Source organism: Myxine glutinosa, chromosome 1 (genome assembly GCF_964187855.1).
Source record: "Myxine glutinosa chromosome 1, kmMyxGlut1.1, whole genome shotgun sequence".
Lineage (NCBI taxonomy): Eukaryota > Metazoa > Chordata > Myxini > Myxiniformes > Myxinidae > Myxine > Myxine glutinosa.
In genome coordinates, this window is record NC_136261.1 from 440565025 (window position 1) to 440581017 (window position 15993).

A 15993-nucleotide genomic window follows, 5' to 3' on the forward strand; every position below is an offset into this window, starting at 1 on the left:
GAGGGGTTGCCCCGGGGTGGGAGGGGTTGCCCCAGGGTGGGAGGGGTTTCCCCGCGGTGGGAGGTGTTGCCCCGGGGTGGGAGGGGTTGCCCCGGGGTGGGGGGTATTGCCCCGGGGTGGGAGGGGTTGCCCCGGGGTGGGAGGGGTTGCCCCGCAGTGGGATGGGTTTGTCCCCAAAATATGTATTTTTTTGTTTGTTTGTTTTATAGTCTTATGATTATGTTAGTATTATTCTACATGCTAACCTGTCTTCGAGCAACCATTGAAATTGGGTTAAAATACCTGTAGTCGGTGTATTATACTGTTTATTTGACCAGGTGAGCACCCCGATGTTTATGTTGACGAGAATATAAGATCCATCGCTTCGCTGACGGAAACACCAATCTTTGTTGAGATGGTTCATCTATGGGGGAACAAAAAATGGTTTCCTGGAAGATCCTGCTCTCCGTGCAGGTGTACCCAATGTCACGTGTTGCCATTTGCAGTTTCGACACGCGTGTCCATGGACCCACACAAAAAATTATTTTTTTATTCATTTTTTTTGGTATCAAACATTCCCAGGAGGTACCCGAATCCACCGTAGTTTGATTCATTGAAATCCATTAATCCATTCTCAGGTTATAACATGTCAAACAGACCCACAGACAGAGACACAGAGACACAAACAGACACACAGACAGAGACACAGAGACACAAACAGACAGACAGACAGACATGACTCCTTTTATAATATAGATATAAGATAGATGTTTAGCAATCTCCTGACAGCTGAGTTTCTCCATTCTGCTTGGAAGAATAAGATGAAGAAGAAGAGGAAGGGGAAGGGGAAGGGCCTGTGCTTTGTTTACGCCCTTTCTCCAGAAGAAGAAGAATGATCATGGCTGAGTTTCTCTGTCATGTTTTCCGAGTTTAAAGAAGAAGATTTATCAGAAGCAGATCGTTTCTCTGTAATGTTTTCCGAGTTTGAATAAGAAGTTTCTCGTTGAGTATGAAATGCAAAGCTCGAACCAACATGATCGAAATCCAACACGAGGTCGATGGACGTTATTTTTATACTGGAAGAGTCGACCTGTCGCTTCACTGATGGACCAATTAGTCATCATGTCTCTTGCTGCTGGAAGGGGAAGGAGGAGGGAAGAGGAGGAAGGGGAGAAGGAGGAGGAAGAGGAGGCAGGGGAGAGGGAGGAGGAAGAGAATGGAGGGAAGGGGTGGGAGGAGGAGGGCAGGGGGAAGGGGAGGGAGGAGAAAGGGGAAGAGGAAGAGGGGAGGGGAAGAGGAAAGAGGAGGGGAGAGGGGAAGGGATGTACTGCATATATTTTTTGGGGGGGGGGGGCTTTTACAGGACCCTCGATTTGGGGGAGAAGGAAAGGAGAACAAATTTACCCGTGCAAACAGAGCTTTAACATCAGCGTTGCCCAAGTAAATAGAGAAATTGTAATAACCTCTGCCACCACACATTTACAAAGAGTTCATGCCTTCCCACCAGACCCCACACTTCCTCTTGATGCCGAGGGCACATTGTCGATGTTAACCTCCCCCCCCCCCCCCCCCCCATGATGCCGTGGCCACATTGCCGATATCACCTCCCCACCACCCTACTGCCCACACCCACAAGTGATGCCATGGCTACATTGCCAATGTTACCCTCTCCCCTTCATGAAGTTGTATTTGTAACCTGAGTCTGGAGATTGTAACTAAAAAGATGTGGCCGTGGATAAGGAACAATGGCGGACAGACAATGGTGTATATATACACTACTCACAATAAGTTAGGGATATTGTCAGGTTCATCGGTGTAGTTGGTTTTGTGTATTAATTATGTTGAAAAAAGTTGTTGGTCCTAATTCGATGGTTATTAACGTGTGAAAAAACACAGCATTCTTGATTTCAATACCATAACCCTAACCCCTATAAAAAAAATAAAACTCACTCCCACAATATCCCTCTCACTCCCACAATATCCCTCTCACTCCCACAATATCCCTCTCACTCCCACAATATCCCTCTCACTCCCACAATATCCCTCTCACTCCCACAATATCCCTCTCACTCCCACAATATCCCTCTCACTCCCACAATATCCCTCTCACTCCCACAATATCCCTAACTTATTGAGTAGTGTATGTAGATGTATCTACTTATGTGGAAGTGACGTCGTATCATGAAAGAAGATCACACAAAAAGGGGGGAAATAAAATAGCACAACAAAGGCGAGGCACCGGGGGGTAGGGAGGGGGGGAGAGGGATGGTGGGGGGTTGAGGGAGGGGCTGCTTCGTTCGTTGATATACGTACTTTTTAGCTCACCTGGAACAAAGTTCAGGTGAGCTTATGCGATGGCGCGGCGTCCGTCCGTCTGTCTGTAAACAGTTGCAACTTCTCCTGCAAAACCGCTGATGGGATTTTGACCAAATTTGGCACAAATGATATTTGTTGTGTTGTGACTAAAGTTTGTTCATGGCAATGAAAAAAAACGGGATCTCAGGGGGTCTGCGTGGAGCCATATTTCCCCCAAAATAGGTATTTGCTTTTTCCCCTGAAACGACAAACACTATTTCGATGAAACTCCCCCACAACCTTCACCACACGTGATGTATAAATGTTTGTTCACTGCATTACAAAAGGAGGTATGTGGGAGTGGATCCCAAAATAGGTATGTTTTGTTTGTTTGAAGTCTATTGATTATGTCAGTATGATTCTCCCTGCTGCCCTGTCTTCTGGCAACCATTGTAATTGGTTTAAAATACCTTTAGTCAGTGCAGTATACTGGTTATTCTACCAGGTGAGCGCCAGGTGTATTGCCCATATTTTTACTCTTTAAAGGAAGGAACTAAATAAAATAGACTCAATCTGAGGAGGGAGCAGGGGTGTTCCACCCATTACCAAGCTGCTTGGAGAGTGCTCACCAAGCAGCTCAAGCACTCAAGCAAGCTTTATTACACAGAAACCGATCTGTTCTGACGCAGGGCATACTGGAATTGAGTGGACAAAATGGGGGGAATTAAGACCCCAAGCTGAGCGACCTGAACGCAGGCTGACCAAAGATAAGCCTGTTAGTGTAAATTATCTTGAAAAGACACAGTTTTCCTTCATGTAATCCATTGGAGGTGGAGAGGTATGTATGCAAAGTTTGGGGGTGCTACGTTTCATGGTTGTGGAGTTATGGAGGAGACGGACACACACACACACACACACACACACACACCTTTTTATTATTATAGATATATTATGATTCCACAATGTTTGTTGATGTAAAATGTTTATGTGAGAGATTGGGAAATATGTTACAAATTCCTTCAGGATTGTAAATTTTATCTGGGACGAACGAGCAATTTATACCGGATTATGTTTCAGAACGAACCACGATTTGTCAAGAAAGACCTTGTTCTGATTACATCATTGGTGAGAAGGGGCGGACGAGAGAAAGAGGGGAATGGGGTAGTGGGGAAGAGAGAGAGAGGGGATGGGGAAGTGAGGAAGAGAGAGAGGGAAGGGGATGGGGGGTGGGGGATGAGAGAGGAGGGAGGAGAGGGTGTGGATTAAGAAAGGCCTTTAATCAGCAAACACAAGTTTGGACTATCCCCTCTTCCTGGTTGGACATCGTTCAATTAAACAAACCTTGGGTTTTGTGACACTTGACAAGAGGGAAAATCGAGTTGGAAAATAACTAAGTGGAATAGAGTGAAGGAAAATATGAACAGGGAAATAAAACAGAAGAAAAAGGAAAGAATGAAAAGGAGAAAATATGGAATTTTAAATTATCTGTAAATGGAAGGAAGAAGAAGAACCCCCTCCTCATTTCCCTTCACTTACAAAGTCTTCTCAAGTTGTTCTGATCCAGCTCCACCTTCTCCGGATGCTCCACCGGTCCTTCTGTGGAAATGATTAAAGATTAACATAAATTACAAGATGTGAAATTCTATTGTTTTTTTGTTAATGAAGATTTATTTTATCTTTTAACGAAAAATCTAAACACAACAAACATGGGGGAAGAGACATGGAACCTCCATTTTGTATTAAATAAATTATAATTTTCATCGATTCATGAAGGAAGTTTCACAACATTGTCCTTACACTTCCCTCTCATGTAGTAAAATGGAGTGATCGCTAATTCGTTTTCTCCACAAGATAGAATGAATCTTTCCTTCTTCACTGGAATTAAACATCACATGATTCCAGGAACAAGTGAATGATTCCAGGAACAAGTGAATGATTCAAGAAACATGCGAATTATTCAAGGTACATGTGAATGATTCAATGTGCATGTAATTGATTCAAGGTACATGTGAATGATTCAAGGAACATGTGAATTATTCCAGGTACATGTCAATGATTGAAGCAACATGCGAATTATTCAATATGCATGTGAATGATTTTAGGAACATGTGAATGATTTATGTTGATGTGAGATCGTTCTTGTTGAAATTAATCTGTTGATCGCTCCGTGATATGTCAGTGCACCTGTGAAAAAATTATAGATTGAAAAATTCCCTTTACCAACTCAGTATTTTTAGCTCACCTGGACTTTAGTGTGGTGAGCTTATGCGATCGAGCATTGTCCATAGGTAAGTGAGTGAGGGAGTGAGTGAGGGAGTGAGTGAGGGAGGGAGGAATTGAGGGAGGGAGGGATTGAGTCTGTAAACACTTCAGTCATTATCGCTTGAACCAAACACATGATGTTGATGAAAGTTGGACATGAGCTTCATATCTGACGCCTAATGAAGGTGAATTGATCACATCAAAATCTGTGCTCAATAAGGGCAACTACGGGGGTTTTGACCCCACAAAATAGGTATTTGATCTTCTTCGAAACTACACACACAATTTGAAAAACGTGATCACAACCTTCATCACCCATGATGTACCAAAGTTTGTTCACAGCATTAAACATATCATAGTCTGAGAGGGTCCGTGGGGGGTTGAGCGACTGTTGCTCCTGATCCAGGTGAGCTTCAGGACCCGCGGTCCTATTTATTTTTTAAGTTTCCCTGGATTCACCCAATGGTTGATCGATCCAAAATGGAAATGACTGAAATATTTTGTCCAGCCTTTCATAATGTTCATTGATCAGTTGTTTTTATCATAACAATGAATAAATTATTTGAAGAATGAAGTGAGAACAACTCATTCACCTGACATGTTCCACGTGACGTATCACTGTGTAATCAGTGTGTGTATTTCATGTACAACACCTGGAAATATTAACCTAAAGTTTCTGCTTCGTTTGTGATGTTCCGTGAACACTTCACTGTACAGAATTCATTTTAACAACTTTTACACAAACATTCTTCACTTTTCCAAACTTTTACAATTACAGTTCATGAGAAGAATAAAACAATGAATGAATGAATGATCAGTTACATCGACCTGGATGTTAAGTTTTGCACAAACACCAAGTTCATGTCCTGGTTCCTCACAATCTCAACTAATGACCTCATTCACCTCTAAAATGTTTGTTTTCGGCACAAAAGGAGATTTCTCTCCCCCACGGGCCGGTCCCCCTCCATCCCGGATCACAACTTTGTGGATTTCATGTTATGAATTTTATAATTGATGAAAAATGATTTAAATTATGTTAGTCTTGTATTTCTGGTCCATAATGTTTCTTTATCATAACGAAATTAACGAGAACTGCACCTGGTAGAGCACATACCTCCACCAGGCTGCACAGTTTATGTTTTGTATCCACTGAAAGACCGGATCTGGATCCAGACCTGAACCAAAGTCGAATCAGCTTGTTATTGTCGCACCCAGCCAACTCATTCACCAAGTTTTGTCATAACTCATTCACAACTTTTTGAAATATCGTGGTATACAGTATATCGTTTTTGGCCCCAACTCTCAATGATGTGAAATCAGTTTAAAATTCTCTGTTCCAGATCTGGATTCCGATCTTCCCCAAATCGGATGAATTCGTCCTTGTCACACACCCAACCTATCCACAAAATTCCGTCCGAATCCATCCACAACTTTGAGATATCCTGCTCACAAACAAACAAACAAGACAGAGACAGACACATAGACAAGGGTGAAAACATAACCTCCATCCACCTTCAGAGGCAGAGGGAATACGTGGAATGTAAGAAAGTTATTTCCTGGAAATTTATATTTCCGGAGTGGAACATATTTTAGTTCCTCATTCACATCATCACCGATTTTTCCAATCACAATACTTTGATTTCCTGAATCCATGCTGGAATTCCAACCTATAGGAAAGGATAACATTAAAACGAGATTTTAGGTGGGACAAACAGCAAATGCAAATCAAAATGGCCTCAAAATCAAGCTACAGACGGTGTATCATCCATCGCTCAAATTCATTACTTGACAAACTTGAAAGTTCATAGAACATGATACTCCACGCAGTGTTCAAGTTTTTACTTCAATTTTAATAATATAAACAATTTAGAGATCATTTTTAAAATCTAGAAGTTTAACGCAACGACACTGTACTAGCACGACCACACTGTACTAATACGACTACACTGTACGCAACACTACACTGTACTAACACGACCACACTATTAACACGACGACACTGTACTAACACGACGACACTGTACTAACACGACGACACTGTACTAACACGACGACACTGTACTAACACGACGACACTGTACTAACACAACGACACTGTACTAACACGACAACACTGCACTAATGGCGACACTGTACTAACACGACGACACTGTACTAACATGGTGACACTGTACTAACACGGCGACACTGTACTAACACGGCAACACTGTACAAACGACGACACTGTACCAACACGACCACACCGTACCAGCACGACTACACTGTACTAGCACGACGACACTGTACTAGCACGACTACACTGTACTAGCACGACGACACTGTACTAGCATGACTCCACTGTACTAAGACGACGATGAGTCACATTTGAGGAGATGGAGGCCTTATTGATCACCATAGGACACAGCGTCACTCGGCATCTTACAGAAGCATATCGGTGGCCTCTTCTTCACCCTCTCACGTGGCACTCCCTCTCATCATCGTCATCATCATCATCATCGATATTGATATTTGTGGGGCCGATGGCCCCATAATGATTGTTTCCATGGATGGGTTTCACAAAGTACACTTATGCAGTACCCCTTCTCACCAATGTTTAGATATTTGGCTAAAAGATAAAAACAATCTTCAAAAGCATGAAACAAGAAAATTTCACATCTTGTAGTTTTTGTTCTTCTCTAATAATTTCCACAGAGGGGCCGGTGGAGCATCCGGAGAAGGTGGAGCTGGATCAGAACAACTTGATAAATCTTTGGAAGTGAAGGGAAACGGAACCAGGGTTCTTCTTCTTCTTCACTCCATTTACATATTATAAAAAATTCCATATTTCCTCCTTTTAATTCTTTTCTTTTTCTTCCATTTTATTTTCCTCTTCATAGAACGGCTTCGGGGTCACGACCAAAATTAATCTCTTGCTAGATGTCGACATATAACATGGTTCTTGGAAGTATTATGAAGGTGATTTGTGTTATTGTAGCGACCCATGGGTCCCCCAAGCGAGACCAGCAGCAGAATCTCCTTGCTCCAGCCAGTGACGTCACCGGCGGTCAACCGCGGCGCCGGGGTGGCTGGTCACGTGACCACCAAAGCGTGCCGCGCGTGCGGTTATAATCCTTTGCACCTGTCGGTCACGTGACCACCGAAGCACGCCTCGCCTGAGAGGCGTGGCTTTCGGTTTTGGTTGTGCTTTCTGGTTTGGATATATATGCAGCCCGATAAACGGGCTTTTCAGAGTTCCCGAGTTGGTTTTTACAATAAATATCTTCTCGGACGAGTTTGTGCCTTGCCCATCATTTTGTCCGTCTCATGCTGGAGCACGGGCTCCTTCATTATAGTGTTAAAGTTTCTAATTGAAAAAGGTGTATTTATAAATTGATTCAGGGTTTTACCGCCGTTTTCCCCAGTGTCTATTACATCACCCCATCTTACACGTTACATGAGTTCTTCATGCCTGTTGTTTGTGTGATTTTTTTTACCCCATTTCCTCCATTCTTGATCCCTCTGCTCTCTTCGATCTCCGACCATCTCTAATATATCGAGGATGAATCCCTTCTTACAGTAATTCCTTCTGATCAAACTCCCAAAATCTCGACTTACTGCAAATATCTGATATTTTATCTGATTTGTGGAACTGCTTTCTGGAGACGATTCAATCCAAATTTTCCTTCCAGGAACTACAAGTGCGTGTTACACCAACATATTGTGACATCTCCCATCACTACCTGCAAATATTTCTGCGCTTGTGAACCCTACCTCTCCCAGGCCCCGTGGTTTCAGATATTTCCTCCCCTCCCATCTTTAGTTTTCTCCTGTTTGTTGGATACCTCGCTTGTTGCATCTACCTGTTGTGTACACCTGTTTCCCCACTGAAACCATGTTTGCGTTTTGCTCTCTGTAACCTCACTCATCGTGAGCCATGATATGGAACATAATTAAAATATTATCATTTTTCCTTTTCTAGAATCTTTAAAGGTGGATGGAGGTTATGTTTTCACCCCTGTCTGTCTGTCTGTCCGTTTGTGAACAAAATATCTCAATAAAGTTGTGGACGGATTCAAACAAAATTTGGCAGAGCTGTAGCGTATGTGACAGCGATGAAATGATTAGATTTTGGTGAAGATCCGGATTCGGATCCGGCTAGTATAATTTATTAAGTGATTCTTCTCCATTGGGAGATAACACCAAAAACGATACATAGCAGGATATCTCAAAACGTTATGGACGGAATTGGACGAAACTTGTTGGACTGGTTGTGTTTATGAGAAGGAAGAAACAATTCAATTTTGGTGAAAGTCCGGATCCGTATCCAGCTAGAAGAATTTTAAAAGGGATTCTTCACCATTGGGACATAGGGCCAAAAACGATATATAGCAGGGTATGTCAAAAAGTTGTGGATGGATGATTTTGATTAAATGTGATTCTGTATTGTGATTGCCTTGTCTACTCTGGGATACAAAACACAAAGTGTTCACCTGGCGGAGGTATACTCTCCCATGAGTGCCGTTCTAGTCTCTTCCTGTTTCTCTTTCATATTTATGCCACGTTTTGTGTTCCCTTATTATTTTCTTTATAAAATGTCCAGTTTGTGTCACTCACTCTGTATCTTCTCAAGAAAGTTCTTATTGAGTGTGATGAGCTCATCCAAGTTCTTCTCCTCCTTCGAGAAGTCCAGAACTGGGAGCGGTGTCCTCTTCATGGATTTAAAGTCTGACATGGTCTCGAGCCTCGGAATAAAAAGGAAAAACATCAGTTTTAGAAATTCTTGGAGGAGAGAATATTGTTAAAATAATACATTTTTACAAATCAAAACAAGTAATCTGGAAAAGAATGGTAAATAATTAAAAATAGAAAATAGATCGAGTGAATTTTTGTATTAATTTGTATTTTTATTCAGAAGTCTCGATTCTAGAGGAGCCGAATTGAGAATAAAGTAAACAGGTAGGGAAAAAACGATGAACAGGATGGAAAGAGAGTGTCAGTGAGGGTTGTAGAGAATGAGGTGTGCGTTGGAGAAAGAATAAATCAATGATGAATGAGATGATTGAAAGATGAGATGAAGAGCACGAGGCAAGAAGCAGATTTGGTGAGTCAGTTGGTCATGGACTCGGCTTCCTGGCAGGAGATGGACAGAACAAAGGCCATGTGATGGGATAGCAAAACCGTCTGTCTGCAGAGAGAAGACCTAGGTGAGAGTAATCCAACAAGGTGTTTGTGGTGGGACTTGGGACAACACCATTCTCAGAAGTAATGTTTGTTACCATCTGTTCGTGTTCCCATCTGAGCTCCTCGGACAAGATGCAGAGAATCCAGGTTCAAATGTTATAAACCATGTTTTTGTCCACTGTCCATCAATCTCCTTTCTAATTCATGTATCCAGGTTCAAATGTTATAAACCATGTCTTTGTCCATTGTCCATCAATCTCCTTGTAATTCATGTATCCAGGTTCAAATGTTATAAACCATGTCCATTGTAGATCAATCTCTTTGTAATTCATGTTGATGTACAACATATACTAAAGCATTTGTTCTGTACTGTCGACAGTGTATCATGTTCCGTGCATGGATGACACTTGCATACCTATGATACCATATGTAAGAAATTGATTATTTTCTCTGACTCTGTAATGTTTGTTGGGTGGGATGTTCATTGTGAAAGTTGATGAGTGGGAAGATGACAAGTGCACCACCGGTCAAAAGTTTTAGAACACCTCAATCTTACCAGTTTTTATTGAAATTTATACAGTTTAATGTCTCAATGTACTCTGAAATTAAGCATAGAACAAATAAACAATTGGAGATAAAAAAAGAAATCATGGAATCATTGCAAAGAAATTGCAAAGAAAGCCAAGGTGTCAGTGAGTACAGTTTCCTACACCATCAAAAGGCACTTGGAAACTGGAGGAAACTCTGACAGGAAGAAGTCTGGCAGAGCCAAAGCCACAACAGAATCAGAAGACAAGTTTCTGAGAGTCAACAGCTTGCGTGATAGGCGGCTCACAGGACAACAGCTTCAAGCACAGCTTAACACTGGTCGAAGTAAGCAAGTCTCAGTTTCAACTGTGAAGAGAAGACTTCGAGCTGCAGGTTTGACAGGTCGAGTGGCAGTAAGAAAGCCATTGCTAAGATGGCAAAATAAGAAAAAGAGGCTTTCCTGGGCCATGAAGCACTGCCAGTGGACTACTGAAGACGGGAAAAGTGGAAGAAGGTCTTGTGGACCAATGAATCAAAATGTGAAATCTTTGGTTCATCACGCAGGGTTTTTGTACACCGCCGAATAGGCAAAAGGATCGTTCCTCAGTGTGTGACACCAACTGTCAAACATGGAGGAGGAAGCATGATGGTCTGGGGCTCTTGCTGGCTCCAGAGTCGGCGATGCACATAGTGACTGGCACCCTGAACCAAAAGGGCTACCACAGCATTTTGCATCGCAATGCAATACCCTCTGGTATACGCCGAGTTGGTCAGGGGTTCATGCTGCAGCAAGATAATGACCCAAAACACACCTCCAGGCTATGTCAAAACTACCTTCGAGGAAAAGAACAAGACGGAAGGATTCAAATCATGGAATGGCCAGCACAGTCTCCAGACTTAAACCCCATCGAGCTGGTTTGGGATGAACTGCACAGAAGGGTGAAAGAAAGCAACCTTCAAGTGCAACACATTTGTGGGAACTTCTGCAACAATGTTGGGAAGAACTTCCCGAAATATATTTGATTTCCATTGGAGAAAGAATGCCACGAGAGTGTTCGGCGGTTATATCTGCAAAAGGTGGCTACTTTTCTGAGTAAAAAAAATTTCAATTAAATGTTGTTAAACAAAATGATTCTATGATTTCTTTTCTATCTCCAATTGTTTATTTGTTCTATGCATAATCTCATAGTACATTGAGACATTAAAGTGCGTACATTTCAATAAAAACTTGAAAAATTGAGGTGTTCTAAAACTTTCGACCGTTAGTGTATTCTTGGGGAAAATGCCAGGAGCATAGAAAAGGCCCCTCTATATGGTATGTGCTTTGCGGAAATTATAGTAAAGAAGGGATATTCTGAAAAAATCTCGTGTGCATGCTGGACTACCCTTGTGTTCTTCGGAGGAACCAAGAAATGCTCTAGAAAGTTCCTATAAAGGGGCACCCTATATCTGGCAAATAAAATACATTTGCTTCTTCTTGCAGCTGTATGAATCAAATTGGCGCCGCATTATATGTCAATATACATATGATTTTTTTTATCAATATTCATATTACTTTGAATTTCTCCGAGCAACGCCGGGTTCTTCAGCTTGTGTTTTATATTTTGAACACAAGAACACAAATCTCTTTGTTAGCACTTCCAAAAACCTCCAGTTTAGCAGTATTTGGAGAAACGCAAATTTCCGCTATATTGACCAATCAAATTTGCCGTTCATGCTTTCAACCTTGGAAAATATCGAGATCCAGACAAAAAAATATAGATCGTGCTTGGAAACGCAAACCAAGAGTTGAAAAGACCCTTCCATGCCCTTTTCTCAAGACAGTGTGGGGTAAGGTGTTTTATGAATTATCTTTAGAAATGGTTTGGAAGGGAACGAGGAATAAATAGAAAGAGCAGTTGAAGAAGGTGAGCAGAGATCATGGTTGGACATGGAGAGAAGAAGGTGAGCAGAGATCACAGATGGACATGGAGAGAAGAATCAATAAGACCGAGTGGAACACGGGCAAATTAGCAGAACAGAATATTCAAGGATGTTTGAGACTTCGAGTGTATCAATGAACACAGTAGATCTCGACAATTTAGAAGTCAATAGTTTTAAGTTGATGAGGATGGGAAAGAATAAAGAAAAGGACAGAAAGGAATGAACTAAACAAGATAAATTCAAATGAGGATCAATGAGGATTTAAGGAGCTTTTTAAAGTTTGTGTCCAAATTAATAACACAAATGAACTTTATAATGACCCTCCTCCCTAAATTAACCCAAAACTGTTCATTTATAGATCAGAAATGGGGAAGGAAATCGCAGGAGGAAAATACTCTCGTTCATGAGGACAACTGAGTAACCTGAATCAGTTACATCTTGTTCACCCCATGTGTCCTTCTCTCACACTCATTCTTTCCCTAACCCTCATTCTTTCCCTAACCCTCATTCTTTCCCTAACCCTCATTCTTTCCCTAGTCCTCATTTCTCAAAGTCTCCCTTTATTTTGTCTCATTTTATTATTTAGTAAATATATTTAAATGTTTAAAACACGATTGGGTCAAAAACATCAGGATGTGCTGATAACGTGTCGGATACCAATGCACTCACCTTTTTAGCAGGTCCTTGGAACCCTGAAAAGGAAGAAAACAAAGAATGAGATCAAGATATTTGAATAAATGAACGTTTGTTTTTATTTATTAAATACTCGAGAGTTCACAGAACACGATACCCCACACAGTGTTCAATTACGTTCTTCAATTTTAATAAAATAGTGATTTTAAAGATCGTCATTAAAAATATCCAGGTGTTTAGTGTTACTGAAGCAATCTTGAACATCACCATGTACACTGCAATAAGCCGACGTTGAGTCACAGTTTAGGAGATGGAGGCTTCGCGTGCATGGGGTAACAAAGAAAGACGTTCTCAATTTGGGAAGGAAAAGATAAATTTGATTTTAATTTTGAAACAGTACTTCACTTCCCTTTGGTGAAAACACCTGATAAGGTAAATCTGTAACCCGAACAGTATTCACATGAATAACATTAAATCGTTCAGGAACAAAGTATGTGAAGAGGTTGTTTGACCATAATTCATGCTAACGTTCTCCAGGTGGTTACATACAGGTAACTTTGACGACCTGGATAAATCAAAACATTCAAGAATGATTCAGCACATGATGAAAGCCATGATGTCATGGTACCTGGAGGTCACTGTGAGCATCACTTGGATAAAATCCTTGGATGAAATGATTGAAACCCTCAACAGTGACCAGGTAGTCGTGCTGTATCACTGCTTTGGAGACCATGACATGAACTTACTCTTATCCCAAACCTTCATTGTGACAAAACCTAAATCTCACTTCATGATGACATAAACACACCTGGAAATGCATTCACTCACCTTTCTAGTCAATTTCATTAATCATTTTTGAACCATTGCATGGTATACTGCACCTTTACCATCAATCGTGACATGTAACAAGGCCTCAACTCAAGGCTTATACTTGAATAGTGACAAACTCCCCCCCAAACAGTATATTTTAAACATTAAAACTTTTGTAATACGTTTATGATAAACCACACATGTAGAAAAGAAATGGCCTCCAGATCCTGGAATGCTGCGTCCATTGTGGATTTTCCTTGACGTAGATCCTCCATCTGCTGCTCCAGTTTCTCCCTCTGCTTCCCAAGAAGAGAAAGCTTCTCCATTTTCCTCTTGTTGATTTCACTCTTCATCAGATCCACAGATTCATTCACCAATTGACACACCAACCTCCGCTTCTCCTCCAAACTGTCCTCAGCATTTCTGCTTGAGTTCTGGGAGGAATCATTGTTTGATTATTCAAAAATCAATAAGAAACTTTCAGAGAAAATGTAGAAATTAACAAAAAGTATAATGGATTATGGCTGATAGGATCAGATCACTGGTACCAGGAGTGGGTTTTGAAGGTAAAATGAAGTGGGCACTCTTCTCTGAAAATATTTTTGAGTGCAGGAATCCAATAGGAAATTGCAACATCCAATATGTCCGAATTAACAGTTCAGGGTTGCAATTTATTTATTTTCAAAATTGATGCACATGGAGGATAAAAGTGAAACTAGAAAATATAATCCAAAGCAAATGTGTTGATGGATATGCCTCTGTCCATGTTAGATGTAAACCCGCTGTTACGTTTTATCTCAAAGGTTGAATAAACAAGTTCGAAAGTCTATCAGTGGCATAGCCGGGCTTATTTGCTACTTTAGTTGAAGAGGATAGTATGACCTCGGTGGGGATACCAGTTAGCAAATAATGTAGGATATAGGATTTTTTTTTTGTATAAAGGGTCGAGGCTCGTGAAAGAGCTAACATTTATCAAACAAACAAATCAAACAAACAAATCAAACAAACAAGCAAACAAAGTATATAAAAAGGGGAGCGGTCGACAAGATGGGGAGAGAAGGGGAGGAAGCACACAAACACAACATTTGAGAGCAGGGACATCGGGAGATGTGTGGGAGGGAGAGGGCCTGGGGGGGGGGGGCAGGATAGGTATAAAACGCAAGGATACCAAGGACTTCCAGGAAAGATGTTGGCACCTCAAAAAGTGGATTTGGGGTGAAATTAGCGGGGGTAGAAAAGATCAAGGTTTTGGATTGGGGAAGATAAGAGATGGTGGTGAACAGCCGTTTTAAAGACCTGGAGGGAGGAGTGGGATTGAAGAGAGTGAGGGAGTTTGTTCCAGAGATGGGAGAAAAGAGGAATGAAGGAGTCAAGGTGAGCAGAGAGTCTTGATTTTGGCAGTTTAACCATAAGAGGGTTCCAGATAGATCTTGTGCGACCTTTTGGCATATTTGTGGGACAGAGCCCAGAGAGAGCTGGAGGAGCAAGGCCGGAGAGGAGTCAGTAGAAGACGGAAAGACCACCAACCTGCCTGCGGTGAGTAAGTGAAAGGCCCTCGGAGATTCCAATGATTCTGAATGCTTTGGTTTCAACAGCGTGAAGACGAGCTAGGTGTGAGGCAGGAGCACCAGCCCATAGGGGAGAGCAGTACTCCATTGAGCTGCGGATGAAAGCCTTGTATGTGGTGAGGAGCTCAGGTGTGCCAAGGAAGGACTTCGCACGACGGAGGATGCCCAGTCGGCGACTGGCTTTGGAGGCCAGCTTGGAAATGTGGTTTTCCCAGGAATGATCATGGCAGATAGTGAGACCCAAAAGCTTGAGTGACAGAACTTCTTGGAGAGGATTATTCAGAAAGTAGATGGGAGGTTTGTCCAGTCGGTCTTTTCGGAGAGACATCGTAAGAGTGTGAGATTTGTCAGGATTGAAAGACATGTTCCACTTGTTTGCCCAGTCTGTGATTTTGTCCAGGTCTGCAGAGAGTGAGGAGGCTGCAGACTGCCGATCTGAGGGATGAGGAATGGAGCGGCAAAGAGTGGAGTCATCAGCAAAGAGATAGAGAGGATTTTCAAGAGAGTCAGAGAGATCATTGATGAGACCAGAAAAAGCACAGGGCCCAGAACACTGCCTTGGGGAACTCCAGCCTGAACAGGAAGAGGAGATGAGAGAAACCCATTCAGGGCCACATGTTGACTACGACTAGAGAGGAAGTCTCCCAGCCATGCGTGGAGATTTCCATGGATACCAAAGGAGGAGAGTTTGGTGAGCAGAGCGGGGTGCCAGACCATATCGAAGGCACGTGATATGTCGAGGGAGACAGCTCTAATTTCCTGTTTGGCATTGAGGACCTCCATCCATTGTTGAGACAGCAGAAGCAGCATGTCCAGAGTAGAGTGACCTGGTCTG

At 41.9% G+C, this 15993-nt stretch overlaps 2 protein-coding genes and 1 long non-coding RNA gene across 4 annotated transcripts in view; 1 reads left to right on the forward strand and 2 right to left on the reverse strand.

The window, feature by feature from the left end:
• LOC144888201 (E3 ubiquitin/ISG15 ligase TRIM25-like) overlaps window positions 1–15993 on the reverse strand; it is a 450981-nt gene that overhangs the window by 398595 nt on the left and 36393 nt on the right. The gene's annotated exons all lie outside the window — the stretch shown is intronic.
• Window positions 1–15993, forward strand: part of LOC144889694 (uncharacterized) — a 798143-nt gene that overhangs the window by 2319 nt on the left and 779831 nt on the right. The gene's annotated exons all lie outside the window — the stretch shown is intronic.
• LOC144889671 (E3 ubiquitin/ISG15 ligase TRIM25-like) overlaps window positions 1–15993 on the reverse strand; it is a 33352-nt gene that overhangs the window by 2181 nt on the left and 15178 nt on the right. The window contains exons 4-7 of one of the 2 annotated variants that reach the window (XM_078770823.1): window positions 13791–14024; window positions 12817–12839; window positions 9130–9257; window positions 3811–3870 (exon numbers count right to left, since the gene is read on the reverse strand). In XM_078770823.1, the coding sequence (XP_078626949.1) occupies window positions 3811–3870; window positions 9130–9257; window positions 12817–12839; window positions 13791–14024 (445 nt within the window). Of the gene's footprint in view, window positions 1–3810; window positions 3871–9129; window positions 9258–12816; window positions 12840–13772; window positions 14025–15993 lie in introns of both variants that reach the window. The other variant, XM_078770821.1, reaches the window with a different exon arrangement.